Here is a 13318-nt window from a genome sequence, read left to right on the forward strand (position 1 = left end):
CCTAATTCCCAAGACTCCACGCTACAGAGGACGCCTGGGGAGGGGGCTCCCAAGCGGTGTCTTGTCGCATAGTAAGTGTGCAGTTAAACAAAGAGTTGATGTGGTCCAGGTGTGGCACATGCCTGTACTCCCAGCTTACTCTGGAGGCTAAGGCAGGAGTTCAAAACCACCCTGGGAGGCTTCACAAGACTCCCCCTTAAAAAATAAAAGGAAAAGAGTTAATGTCGTCAGTTGCCCTTTTTCTCTCCCATTTCTTTCTCGCCTGCACTTTCTGTAAGGAAACACCACTGCTCTTGAAAACTCCCAGCAGAGGAAGTTACAAAGGGCAACATGGAAATGGGAGGCATGCAATTGTTCCTTTCAACCTCTGAACTTTCTACTCAGTCCTCCTCTCTTATCTGGAGTAAAGCCGAGAAATATGACCCATCCTGCCAGGTGGGCAAGAAGGTGAAACGACAGAAGAAAGAGCCACTGAATGGAGAGTGAAGGTACCACAGAGGCCAACCCAGCAACTTAGTGAGGCCCTAAACAACTTAGTGAGACCTTGTCTCAAAATATGAAACTTTAGGGACTGGGGTTTTGGCTCAGTGGTACAGCGCTCACCTAGCACATGCACAGCCTTTTAGCACCACATAAAAGTAATTAAATAAAGGTATTGTGTCCAACTACAACAAAAATAAATAAATATTTTTAAAAATAAGAAATTTTAGGGGCTGGTGATGTGGTTCAGTGGTTGAGTGCCCCTGAGTTCAATCCCTGATACCAAAAAAAAAAAAAAAGAAAGAAAGAAGAAAACATAATTTTTAAAAGGGCTAGGGATGGATTGGAGTTGTAGCTCAATGGTAGAGCACTTGCCTAGCACATGTGAGGCACTGGTTTTGATCCTCAGCACCACATAAAAATAAATAAATAAAATAAAGGCATACTGTCCATCTACAACTAAAATGTTTGGAAAAAAAAAAAAGAGGGGTTGAGTTGTGGCTCAGAGGTGCAGGGCTCGTCTAGCATGTGCGAGGCCCTGGGTTCAATCCTCAGCACCACATAAAAATAAAGTAAAGGTATTGTGTCCAACTAAAACTAAAATAAAAATATTGAAAAAAAAAAAAAAGAAAAGAAAAAGAAAAGACAGAAAGGCTAGAGATGTGGCTAGGTGGTTAAGCATCCTTGAGTTCAATCCCTGGTTCCAAAAACAAAAACAAAGGATGAGGGGAATGGCTCCGTGGCGCCCCCTTGAGCCAGCACCCAGGATGAGGATGATAAAGGAAGAGATGCAAAGCCCAAGGGTGCAAGGACCTTAGGGGCTGATCTTTGTGGAACCTCTGCTGGGGGCAATGCTCAGGCCTGACTCCCTGGTCAGGCTCTCTCCACACCTCCAGCACCTTGTTTCCCACCCTAGTTGAATACTACCATCTGCAGGAAACTCTGACAGCCTCTGGCCCCCACAGCCCCTTCTCAGGCTAGTCTGCACCCTCCATGGGCTGACCTTAGCACTCCACTGCCCCCTCCTGAGAGCAGCAGGCCCCAGCCTGATTGCCACTGGGAGGCTGAGGGTACATGGGACATGGCTGGAATCCACACCCAGACAGGGGTTATTCCTGCTTTCTCTCTGTGCAGGTGGACATCCTCCTTCTCTGCCTGCAGGGGTTTCTGACCCAGTTGTTCTGAAGCCTGACCTGCACAGGGACCACAGACAGGGGTTGGCCTGGAACAGGAAAGAACTGTCAGAGGTGAACAGGGCAAAGGCCCAGCCAAACAGGCTGGTGTCAAGGGCCATTCCAGCTAGGAAACAGGAGAAGCTGGACCAAGCTGAAGGAGCTGGCTCTCCCACTGCGTCCTCCAGCTGTTGTGCCCAGGGCAGTGTGGCTCACTCCAAGCTGTACCCCAAGACTGGGAGGGATCAGCGCTGCCAGCATCAGGGACCGAGAGGGTTCCCCGTCCCTGGAACCCTCTTCATCAGCTTGCTCTGGATCTGTGAGAAGATGTGTCCCTGTCTGGCTTTGCTAGGCTCACCCTCTTGCTGGCTCCAGATAGACATGTCCCCACAGCTTGCCCCACACCCTCTTTCAGGCTTGGTCTGGCTCCAACCCAGTCCCAACCAGGAGCCTCACTGGGAAGCCTCACAAGCCTGCCTGCTGAAATCTGGCACCTTCTCTCTATATAATTTTTAATTGATTAATTTTATTTATTTATTTTTTGTTTGTTTGTGTGCTGGAGATTGAACCAGGGCTTCATGTGTGCTAGACAAGCACTGCTACGTCCAAGGCCCTTATAATTATTTTTTCCTTCCTTTTATTTATTTATTTTTTTAATATTTATTTTTTAGTTTTCGGCGGACACAACATCTTTGTTTGTATGTGGTGCTGAGGATCGAACCTGGGCCGCACACATGCCAGGCGAGCGCGCTACCGCTTGAGCCACAGCCCCAGCCCCCTTCCTTTAAAAAAAAAAAAAAAAGATATATATATATATATTTTTTTTATTTTATTTTTATTCTTTTTAAGACAAGATCTAAAGATCTAAGTTGCCCAGGCTGACCTTGAACTTGCATCCCTCCCGCCTCAGCCTCCTGAGGTGCTGGATCATAGGTATGCACCACTGTGGAGCTCTGTCCCAGTCATGTTCTGAATAAGCCGGTACCAATACCTCCTTGCAGAGCCTGTCTGGACCCAGGCCCTGCCTTCTTCGGGACCGTGCCTCACCCGAAGCACCTGGCTGGCCTGCTGGCTTCCCTCATGCCCAGACCAGGTGCACTGTGCCAAGCACTCATCTTTCTGTTGGTCAGTGCCTGACAGGAGGTACCCAAATAGGGACTGACCTTGACCTGGAGGGAACAGTTGAGTCCTCGGGCAGACACATGGCATCTGGGTCAGTCTCTTTGCTCAGGGGAGGACATCAGGGTCTCCTATACTGCCAAGGACTCTTTTCAGAGAAGGGAATGATTTTGGGTGCCCATGGCTATGAGGCTGGGAAGTTCACTGCCCATCCCAGTGCCCACCTACCCACACAGCCTAGGGGTCTGCACTGGGGCCCAGGCCTCAGAAGGGGCCTACACATGTCATCCTGGTCCTCCTTGCCCAGCCCTGGCTTGTCCACAGCTCACCTGCTGTGCTGCCAGATCCCAACCCACCCACCCTCATCTTGGTCCACATCAGTGTGTGGGGAGGACCAGGGCTCTCCATGGCCAAGAGGAAGAATATGACCTCAACCTCCTGTTTTGCTATATACCACCCCCCATTTTCCTCTCCAACTCTCTTCTCCCCTTGACAGGCTGGATTCTTGTCCCAAAGTACCCCTCTGCCTACCCCAACCGGCCTTGGTTCTGAAGGGCCCAGGAGGAGGAGGACTTGGAACAAAGCCCTGCCGCAGAGTCCCTTGAGAAGCCCTCTGATCCGCTCCCCACCGCAAGAGAGGCCCCCACCCGCCTGGTACTTCCCCTCACAAGAGCAGTGTCCACTGCTGCTGATCCCAGCTGTGTCCTCCAGTCTGAGCCTCCTGTGGGGGTGCACTTTATGTGTGGCCTTGATGGGATCACACTGTACCCAGATATCTATTCAAACATTATTCTGGTGTTTTTGCTAAGGCATTTCTGCATGAGATGAACATGTAAATCAGTTGAATTTAACATCAGGTAAGAGCAAAATGTTACTCAATAAGGCAGATTGCCCTTCAGGATGTAGGTGGGCCTCATCCAATCAGTTGAAGGCCTAAGTAACAGAAAAGACCAATCCTCTCCCAGGTAAGGGAGAATTTTTCCAACTCACAGTTTCAGATTTTCTCTACCATATTGATTTTTCCTGCCTGCCAGATTTTGAACTAGAACATCTGCTTGTCCTGCCAATGCGTTAGGGTCTCCAACCTGCTAGCCCACCCCCTGCCATTTTAGGGTCTCTCTGTGTGTATTCTATCGGTTACATTTCTGTAGCAAACTCCAATATACCTTCCTTAAGGGTTTCTCATCAGGAACCTGGCCCTGCTGGCCACAGCTGGATGTAAGCCTCTGTCAGTGCCAGCTTCTAGGCAAGTCTGTAATGGATGAGGCCCAGAAGCTCCCAGCCCTCTGTTTCTGGGGGCCTTAGCCTGGCTGCCTTGGGACTGCAGGGCTTGGACCACGAGTTGCTGGCTAGGCCCTCAGCATTACACTCTCGGGTGCAGAGGCCTCCCTCACAAGTGGCAGTTAGAAGTCAGGGCACTGAGAGCTTTCAGAAAACAGTTTATTCAACCTAAAGGTCGGGAGGGAAGTGACGCACCCCACCAGGCAGATCAGGAGTGTGATGGCCTGAGTGTGCTGGTGGTCACTGGAAGTTCAGCAGCTACCCAAGGAGTCCTCTTCCCAAATACTCGACAGGATTGAGGAAGCTGGGCAGCTGGCCAAGACAACTTGGGTCCCTGGCACCAAGCTCAAGACGCCCGTGATCCTCTGCCAGCACACAGGAGGGAGGGTGAGTGGGGAGTGGAAAAGGGCCCTTGGGTCTTTCTGTGTTGGGTGCTAGGAACGGAACCAGGGCCTTGCCATGCCAGGTGCTCTACCACTGACCTTTGCAAAAAGAAGGGGCAAGCCCACACCAGCTGACACTGCGGTTGAGGGGGGTGAAGACCTCAGGCTACAGCTATATAAAAAGCTCGGGGTGTGAAGAGGTCAAAGAGCCCATCCCTGTTATGGGCTGAAGCCTGGGAATCATGGAGGCTCCCAGTGAAAGGGGATATGCCCCTCCCTGGCCACAACCCTGGCTGACCCAGACTGTGGGCAGATGCCCATTGAAGGGTTGGAGACCCCCCAGGACAAGAGCCTGGAGCCAGGAGAGCAAGAAGCGGAGAGAAAGGCTGGGCACGGTAGTATGCACGTGCAGTCTGAGCACTTGGAGGCTCAGGTGGGAGGATCTATTGAATCCAAGGACTCCAGGCCCAGGGTGGGCAAAATAACAAGAGGAGGAGGGGAGGGAGGGAGGGAGAGCAGGTGGAGGCAGGGTGCATCATTCCTTGCCTGCCGAGGCCAGGTTGCGGGCCAGTGGCTTGGCAGGGCCAGAGGACAGAGAGGCCCCTGCAGGGGAGTCCAGCTTCACCTTGTCCAGAACAGTCTTCTTGATGGCAGCAGGTGAGACCTTCTCCTGGTCGGCCATGGTCTGCAGTTCCCTGGACAGGCAGCAAGGGTTGGGCTCAGGCCTCTGCCTCCTTCTGGAGGCCACAGCTCCTAGGGTCTACCCACCTCAGTGGTGCTGTGCCATACAACCTGCCTTCCCTGCACAGCTGCAGGGCTCCCACTAACCCCATTCAAGGTGGCTCAGGGTCACACATCTCTCTGTGGCATGCCTCAGTCCCTGAGCTCTCGCTACCTGACTGCAGGACTAGCCTCCTGCCACTCCTGTCTCCCCTGCAGTGCAGCCCTGCGTGGGGCTTGCTGTCGGGCAGTGCCACTCAGTAGTCTGGGAGTTTGCACTAGCCAGTGGGCACTGTGGCCAGAAAGGTGCTGCCGGCCACCCTGTAGACTTGGCTCCGCTTTGGACCAGCCGCAGAATCCCAGCAGTTTTCTTTCAACTCTCACCAAGCTTTCCTTGGGCCAGGACACTTATCTAACTCCCTTAATCCCCAGACAGGGCAGGAGGGTGTTGAAGCCGGACCCCAGGGTTCTCTGACATGCCAGGCTGCCCTTCCAACCCAGTCCTCTGGCCATGTTGATGAAACTGCACAGGGACGACAGTGCAGCCTGGAGAAGCTTTCGTCACATGTAGACGCCCACAGGACTATGGAGGGGGGTGAGGGGGGCACTTCAGAGTGACTCCAGGAAGCTCGGTGTTCCTTGTGTCCTGCCCAAGTCTAGGCCACAGCTCAATAAATAATTTGCCCTGAGCTGCCCCTGTAGGGCCAAGGCTATAGTGTGCTGGAATGGGCAGCAGGATGGGGCAGTAGAGGTCCTCACCGCGTGCGGATGCAGGAGGCCTCCACAGCATTGATGAGCAGGGAGCGGAAGCCCCCACTCTCCAACACGTGCAGGGCGTGGATGGTGGCCCCGCCGGGAGAGCAGACGTTGTCTTTGAGCTGGCCTGGGTGCTCTTCCGAGTCCAGTAGCATCCTGGCGGCTCCCTGCAGCCAGAGAGGTACTAATGGGGATGGGCCATCCCCCTGCCTCTGCAAGCACAGTCCCCAGCCACTCCAGCACAGTAATAGCCAACTCCCCACCCGTCTGCCCCTGTGTACAGTGTCAGAGCTGGCAATGAACCACCCTCACCAGAGGATCAGGAAACACTGACCAGAAGGGCCTGGGCCCCAAGGCGGACTGCCAGGCGCCTTGGAAGTCCCATTTTAACACCGCCATCAGCCAGGGCATCCAGGGCAGTGAATGCCTGCAAGGAGAAGGCACCCTGAGCCACAGTCCTGGCCTCTCTTCCTCTCCCTCTGTGGCCCAGAGCTCAGTGCAAGAGAGCACCAGTTCCCACAGCCATGAAGTTCCCACCCAGCCCTCCAAGGGAAGCAGGAACAGAGGGTACCCCAGAACCCTAGGAACTTTCAACTCCCCCCAGTCACCACCCACTACTACCAGCCCTCACATAGGCAGGGCCACTGCCACTGAGCCCTGTGACAGCATCAATCAGGTCCTCCTCCACCTCTGTGCAGAAGCCCACGCTGCCTAGGAGCTGTTCCAGGAGCCTGCCATCCTCCACTTGGGCATGGGTGCCCGTGGCATATACGGTAACCCCCTCTCGCACCACAACTGGGGTGTTGGTCATGCACCGAATAACCTTGGGCGCTGGTCGAAATGCTGTCAGTTTCTGGAGAAGAAACGGGGTGTGTCACCCTGGCCTTGGCCACCCATCCTCACCTCAGGTAGGCATACGTATGGACGTGCTGCCCTAGTGGAACACTTCCTGCCCACTCACAGATGGCGAGCCCCACCCCCACCCCAGCAGGCCCCGTGAACCCAGCCCACAGCACCCACCTTCTCAACGGAGCTGATGGTGACACCAGCTGCACAGGACACCACGATGTGCCTGTCCTCGATGTCAGTGCCAATCTCATCCAGGATGAAGGGGATGATATGCGGCTTCACGGCCAGGAAGAGCACGTCACTGTGCCGCACAGTCTCCTTGTTGTGGGGTGTCAGGTTCACCCCTATCTTCTGCAGAAATGTAAGGCAACTCAGACTGCCCCAGAAGTTGTCCTCCCCTCTGCTTAACCCAGAGGCTGCTGGGCCAGTTACAGGCTGAGCTGAGGGCCCACAGCACAGAGCCTGGAACACCCTCAGCTGCCTTCTCACCCAGAAATGCAGGAAGCACTCTGTTCTTCATCGAGTCCCCTTTGCAGACAGAAAAGGGACACTGCATGCAAGCCACAACCCCAACCCCCTCCCCCATCTCAGGATGCAGCCTCCAGAGATGCCTGCTCTTCAGGTATGGGTAACAGTCTCCAGTTGAAAGCTTGCCTACCCTTAGATCTGGAATCCTGACTCAGAGGTGACAAACTGAAGCTCTATTCAGCCCCAGGTGTGTCTTGTCTGGCCTTCTGCTATGGCCCCATCTGCCTGACTCCCAGGGCTCCCTGTGAGCTGACTCCCAGAGCTCCCTGCTCCCACCAGCCTTGCATACCACCAGCAATGGAAGCCATAGGCAGGGCCAGGAGGCAGGACCTGGAGACACACCAGCCCAGGCCCAGCCACTGTCAGGGCTGCCCAACACCCAGCCCCAGACACTGACTCTCTAGGAACCCAGCCTTCCTGCCTACCCTCTGCCCAGTACCTACCCTGAGGGCAGAAACTGTGGCCAGGTCCATGTCTGGGGAACTGGCCATTATCTTGTGGGCAGCCAGGATACCTGGGGTGGGCAAGACAAGTTTTCCTCCCTCAAGGCCAATTCCGGCCTCTCTCTCCCACCTTTGGGGGAAAGAAGCTGCAGAGAAATCCCACCCTCAGGATAAAAGAGGAACCCCAAACATATGGAAGCTTCCAATCCCCCAGGACTCAAGCCAAGTAACTCAGACCCCCACCTTCAGCCCCAGCCCTACCCAGGGTAAGGGGGCCCAACCTCATCCACTTGGTCCCTTCTTGACCCCAGAGTCTACCTGCTGATGTGAAGCCCTTGGCTAGAGCGAAGGCCAGCTGGCCAGCCCCGATGAAGCCCACGCTCATGACGCCTGGAGGCCGGAAGCCCGAAGCCCTCACAGCTGGTTTCGGCTCTGCAGGGCAGGATGGAGAGCTGGAAGTTAGGTGGTCAGCACCAGGGCTGGCCACTCCTCAGGCGGCCAGGCGCCCCCCTACCTCCTAACCCAGCCAGCCTAACCGGATGTTGCCCATGCGTCCCGCTCGGTAACTGTCCCAGCTCCCCCCCCCCGCCCATAACAACGCAGTCCCCGGCCCGCTGTCGAGGGTCGCGAGCTCTCTGGACGAGCCAGGGAGCCGCCGGGAATGAGAGAGGACCGGGAGAGAACCCAGCGCCAGGAGGCCCTCCACGTCCGAGCCCCCGCCTGCCCGCGCCCCAGCAGCAGAACGCCCGCGGCACCCCCGCCCACCTAAACCCGCGCAGGCTGTCCCGCCGCAGCGCCGCGCCCGCCACGCGGCACCCGCGCCCCGGCCCCGCCCCCCTCTGCCCCAGCCAATCCTCGGTGCAGCCGCCGCGCGCCGGCCAATCGGGAGCGGCGACCGGAGCCTGGGGTGTTGCATCATTCCGGAGGCCGGCCGGTCGGCCCCGCCCCACTCCGGCCGCCGGGGGTGGGAGGCGCTAGCGCTTCCAGGCAGCCGCCCGGAGACCCCTCCGGGTGGGTGTCTCCTCGGTAGAGCTTCCTCGCAGACCGCCTTTGGAAGCTGGCCACTCGGTGGTCACAGGCCTCTACACACACTCCGAACAGGTGGTGTTCAACTCGTAAATTGGGGAGGACGATCCTGTAGTGCCCCAGCTCCCCAAGTTCCTGGAACTCTTAGGCCCTGGGTTTTAGGGAGAACAGGACTGTAGTCATCCTTCCCGCGCCCCAGGGCATGCCCAGGACCTATTTCCCTGTGTTGGGGCTGCAGGATAGTCTAGGACCATGGCATAGTAGAAGTGATCACCACGACAACCCATCCCCCACGGAGGGCAGAGGTGTCCTGTATCATTTTTTTTCTGTTGTGTGTCTTAAATGAGGACCAGCTGTGGGCCAGGTGCAGTGGCAACGCCTGTAATCCCAGTGGCTCTGGAGGCTGAGGCAGGAGGATCACCAGAGTTCAAAGGTTTAAAGCCAGCCTCAGCAACTTATCGAGGCCCTGTGCAATTTAGTGAGATCCTGTCTCTAAATAAAATATTTGAAAAAGGGCTGGGGATGTGGCTCAGTGGTCAAGCACCTCTGGGTTCCATTCCGGATTACCAAACACCCCCCCCCCCAAAAAAAAACAAAAGGGTGAGGACAAGCTGCTTCAGAAAATAACCTGAGAATGATTAAGATGTGTTTGTCCTCCAGGCCTGGCTGCAAACTCTGGCATCCTGTCCCCCTGGTTTCCTTCTCCTTGACCTTTAACTGTTACCACCAACACCAGGGCCCTGTTTGGGAGGGATGAGTTTGGTCTTTGCACTCCAAGGGAGGGCCTGGGTAATGGTGGGTTTCCACAGTGCAGCTCAGACCCACGACAGGAAGCCAGGTCTGCTTTACACTCCTAGAACAGAGCTCCCTGTGTAAAGGGCACTGTTCTCCAAGTGGTAACAACACATCTTACTCTTTCCTAAAAACAAAGCAAAGACCATCCTCTGGTCCAGGGAGTAACCATGGCAGGACCAGCCCTGAGACGAGCCTCCCAAAGCCCTTCTCCCAGGCCCCTCCTCTGCCTTACCTCAGGATCTCTGAAATTCGGGTGGCGTGGGTGCGGGGGGCAGAAAGCCCCTGGGCCATTGAGGAGACTGGGGGCTTGGTGACAGGTACTTTGTATCAAAGCTTTGTCTATCAGAGGAAGGAAAGAAGAAAGCAGGGTCCCTCCTGGATCATGTCCAGCCCTCCCCTGAGAGTCAGGATGGACGTGGCCCACCTGTGACATGACCTCCTGACCCCAGCCTTCTCAGCCCCAAGACCCAGCAGCTGTCTACCTGCCCTTGGGGATCTGCGGTTGAGCCCTAAGCCCTCACCCCCTCCAAGTAGAAGACATTGGTCCAGACCCAGCTTGTTGACTGACTCAAGGGTACCCTCTCCAGTCAGCCAGCCCAGGCCACTGGGCTTACGTGGTACCACAGGACCATCGGGGCCTGCCTCGGGGCTGCTCAGAAGCTGTCAGAAAGGGCTATCCAGAAAGGGCAGCAGCCCCTCTGCCCATGCCCCAAGTCTCGGAGACTCCCAGGTGGAGGTGTGGGATGAGTGCCAAGGCCTCTAGGAAGGAGGGGACTGAGCTGACCCTCCTTCTCCCCACTGGCCCATCTGAGCCCTCCTGGACTGTCACCCACCAAGGAGGAGCCCAGTTCCTCAGGAGATGAGGCCCAGCCTTCCCTGCACTCCAGAGCCCAGGGTGCTCCTAGGGCCATGTCTTCCTTCAGCCAGGCCCCAGTGCAGACCCTCCTCCCAGGGCATGCCGGGAGCCCAGGAGGTGTAACTGGGCACAGCCCCTCAGCAAAGAAGGCTTAGCCACAGCTGGGGTGCAAATGAATCTCCTTTTATTTACTGCTCAGGGTCCTGGGAACAGCCATGAGCCGAGGGACCGACAAGCTGCTGCACACATGCTCCTGCTCTGGTGGCCGGTGGCCTGCCCTGGGCTGGGCTCTTGTGCAGGAGAAGCTGGCTGGAGCGTGGAGGATGTTGGTGCCAGTGGGCCCTGAGGGTCAGGAGCAGCAGGCAGCTAGATGCCTGGTGCCCAGGCTCCATGTTCTAGTGACTGCCCCAGGCCGGGCCCTTACCCCGTGTCAGGACTGCCCACCAGGCCAGCCTCCCGCAGGAGTCTCTACAGAAGCTGCTACGTCACAGCCCATGGTGGGCATTGGGCAGGGCCTCCATCACTGGGAACCCAACACCTTGGCACTCTGCTCCTGGTGGTGCTGCCAGCTCAGCAGGCCCTTCCAAGCCACCAGCACCATCTCCAGCCACTGAGCTCTGGAAGGCAGCCCTGGGTGGCCATAGCACAGTCCTCACTTGGCTTCCAGTGGCTGTGGCCACCGGGAGGCTCCCCAGAGGCCAGTGAAGCAGGGTCCTGATTTCTGGGCTCCTTCTCTGTGAGCTGGTGCAGTTTCCAGCAGAGCTCCCTTCGCAGGGTTCCGGGCACTGCCCCTTCAAAGGAGGAGGAGGTTTCAGTCGACCCCATGGGCCTGCCTCTGGTGCTCCTGGGCTTGTGTGTGACCCTTCCCACACCTCTGGAAATCGTCCGCTTTCTAACATGTTACCCAGTGTGGGTGCCATGTCCAGACACTGAAGGACATGCTGGTCCACCTCTGAAGTCCATTTAGCCTGCGCGTCCCCATCTATAAAATGGGTCACAGCAGCACCTGCTCCAAGGTTTCCCACATTACAGTGGTCAGTATTGGACCCAGGGAGGACTGGGAAATGGAGAGAGAGAGAGAAACACAGAGACAGAGAGAGATTAGAAACAGACGGAGACGGGAAGAGTTGGGACGAGAGCTGCCCTGTCTTCCTGCTCAGGCCTCTGCCCCCACCCTTCCTCGGACCCCATCCAGCCCGACCTCAGAGTGGAGCCAGAAGTCCAGGCGTCCTCTGCCTGTTGCGTGCGTCTACTCCAAGCCCTCGGACTGGACTCCCTCCTGCTCGCCCTCACGTCTGTTCACCTGGGTCACCCACGCATGCCTGTCACCCCCAGCCGGAGCGTGGAGGTGGGCCAGTGGCCACTTGCCAGGCTACAGGGTGGGCACGAAGCGGATCCTCTGGGAGTAGGCAAGGTCGACGATGTAGAGGAGCAGATTGACGTAGGTGAAGATGGCTACCACCAGCTGGCTGTCCCAGGGGCAGCTGCCGCGGGGGCAATCGGGGGGCTTCCTGGGCTCCCCGTACTTGGGATCAAAACAGAAGACCGGCCAGATCACAGCGGCGCTGAGGTACAGGAGCACAGCCAGGAAGGTGTACACCACCACCAGGCGGTTGAAGGGGCAGCCCAGGCCCCCCGTGTGGCCCATCACACTCAGAGCCACCACGGCCACTGTGGCCAGGAAGCACAAGCTATAGACAGCCACACACCACTGGGTGGCCATGTAGCGCCCATAGCGGCTGTCATGGACCAGTGCCCCAAAGATGATGCAGGCCACAAAGGCCTGGACGATCTTGAGAAGCCCTGACACCGTGGCCATGTAGCTGGCCACCTGGCCAGGCCGGGCCCGTGTTAGGGCCACCTCCGCTGCGTAGGCCAGGAAGAGGAGCCCAGCAAAGACGCTGGCCGCCAGGCGGAAGTCCCTAGCTGCGCAGCCGGCAGGCTCAGGTGGACACTCCAGCCGGGTGAAGTACAGTGGGTAGACGACAGCAGCCGTGGCACACAGCAGCGTGGCCAGCATGGCGAAGGCCGCTGTGAAGTTGCCCCAGGAGAGGCGGAGACAACCGTGGAGCTGTGTGAACTCACAGGCCACCACCAGGAGTGACACTGCGAAGCAGAAGCCCCAGGCAGCCATGCAGAAGGTGCCCTGGACACCTGCAAAGCCACCCCGGTGGGCAACCAGGCTGAAGGTGGTGCAGCCAAAGGCCAGCTGCAGTACCCGGGCTGTGCCCACTGGGGACGTCACAGCACCCAGGTGCAGGTATGCACCCCCGGGGGGCTCCACGGTGCTCCCCATCTGGCCAGCCACCTCCTGGCTTCACGCAGTGCCCCACGGCCCTGGGGTTCCTGATGGCCTGGGGGCCCTCTGTCCTCTGCAGTAGTGACAGGTGCCGGCAGCCTGCAGCAGCGGTGACGATGGTGACATTGCAGCAGGGCAGCCTCTCTGCCGCCTGAGTGGTGAGCGCCCCCCTCCCTGCAGCTATAAATAGACAACCTCCATCAGAGCCCCGGAATAGCAGCCTGTGTGCCTGTCCACGTCCAGGAGGAGCATCTGACCCCTTCGTCCCACGCAGATTCTCTGCTGGGACGTTAACCCCTGGACTGCCTGAGCACCTGCACCCTTCAGTCCGGTCAGTGACGGGGACGGGTGGGGAGAATGCAGAGAGCACGGGCTCCCCCTCCACCCAGCCCCAGCAGCCTCCACAGCCAGCTCTGGGGGAGGGGCACAGGAGGTGGGAGGACCTGGGGGGCTCCCTTCTTGTCACTCACCCCACCCCTCCCAGACAGTGCCTCTAGAGTTCTGCTGGGTTTCAGAACCCTGTTGTCCTTGTCCCTGGAGCTCTGGGGAAGGGGAGTGAAGTGTGGAGACCCCAGGCCACTTGTCAAGAGTCCATCCTCATTCTGGCCATG

General features: G+C 57.4%; 2 protein-coding genes across 5 annotated transcripts; both read right to left on the reverse strand.

Annotated features, from left to right (window-relative positions):
- Window positions 1–4197: 4197 nt before the first annotated feature.
- Pycr1 (pyrroline-5-carboxylate reductase 1) lies at window positions 4198–8553 on the reverse strand. Of its 4 annotated transcripts, none has more exons than XM_027955582.3 (8): window positions 8497–8553; window positions 8050–8163; window positions 7732–7802; window positions 6932–7111; window positions 6600–6764; window positions 6246–6338; window positions 5915–6078; window positions 4198–5130 (listed from the first exon to the last, which is right to left on the reverse strand). In XM_027955582.3, the coding sequence occupies exons 2-8, from the start codon at window positions 8114–8116 to the stop codon at window positions 4971–4973; spliced, it is 900 nt and encodes a 299-aa protein (XP_027811383.1). In that variant the 5' UTR covers window positions 8117–8163; window positions 8497–8553; the 3' UTR covers window positions 4198–4970. The 4 variants fall into 4 exon arrangements, with proteins under 4 accessions (XP_027811383.1, XP_027811380.1, XP_027811382.1 ...); XM_027955579.3 differs by having other exon boundaries at window positions 6543–6764; XM_027955581.3 differs by lacking the exon at window positions 8497–8553 and adding an exon at window positions 8416–8435 and having other exon boundaries at window positions 6543–6764.
- Window positions 8554–11780: 3227 nt separating this feature from the next.
- On the reverse strand, window positions 11781–12704 carry Myadml2 (myeloid associated differentiation marker like 2). The gene has a single exon (XM_027955577.2). It carries the CDS (start codon window positions 12702–12704, stop codon window positions 11781–11783), a length of 924 nt encoding a protein of 307 aa, XP_027811378.2.
- Between the last annotated feature and the right edge of the window lie 614 nt (window positions 12705–13318).

This window comes from Marmota flaviventris, chromosome 17 (genome assembly GCF_047511675.1).
Source record: "Marmota flaviventris isolate mMarFla1 chromosome 17, mMarFla1.hap1, whole genome shotgun sequence".
Taxonomy (NCBI): Eukaryota; Metazoa; Chordata; class Mammalia; order Rodentia; family Sciuridae; genus Marmota; species Marmota flaviventris.

What these genes read in the sequence shown, in the direction of transcription:
- Pycr1 (XM_027955579.3), bottom strand. Translation starts at nt 8,116, where the DNA reads ATGAGCGTGGGCTTCATCGGGGCTGGCCAGCTGGCCTTCGCTCTAGCC. An exon ending in CCACAGTTTCTGCCCTCAGG is followed by an intron (nt 7,112 to 7,731) that starts GTAGGTACTGGG and finishes ACATTTCTGCAG; the next exon opens with AAGATAGGGGTGAACCTGAC. An exon ending in GCCTCCTGCATCCGCACGCG is followed by an intron (nt 5,131 to 5,914) that starts GTGAGGACCTCT and finishes CTGCCTGTCCAG; the next exon opens with GGAACTGCAGACCATGGCCG.
- Myadml2 (XM_027955577.2), bottom strand. Translation starts at nt 12,704, where the DNA reads ATGGGGAGCACCGTGGAGCCCCCCGGGGGTGCATACCTGCACCTGGGT.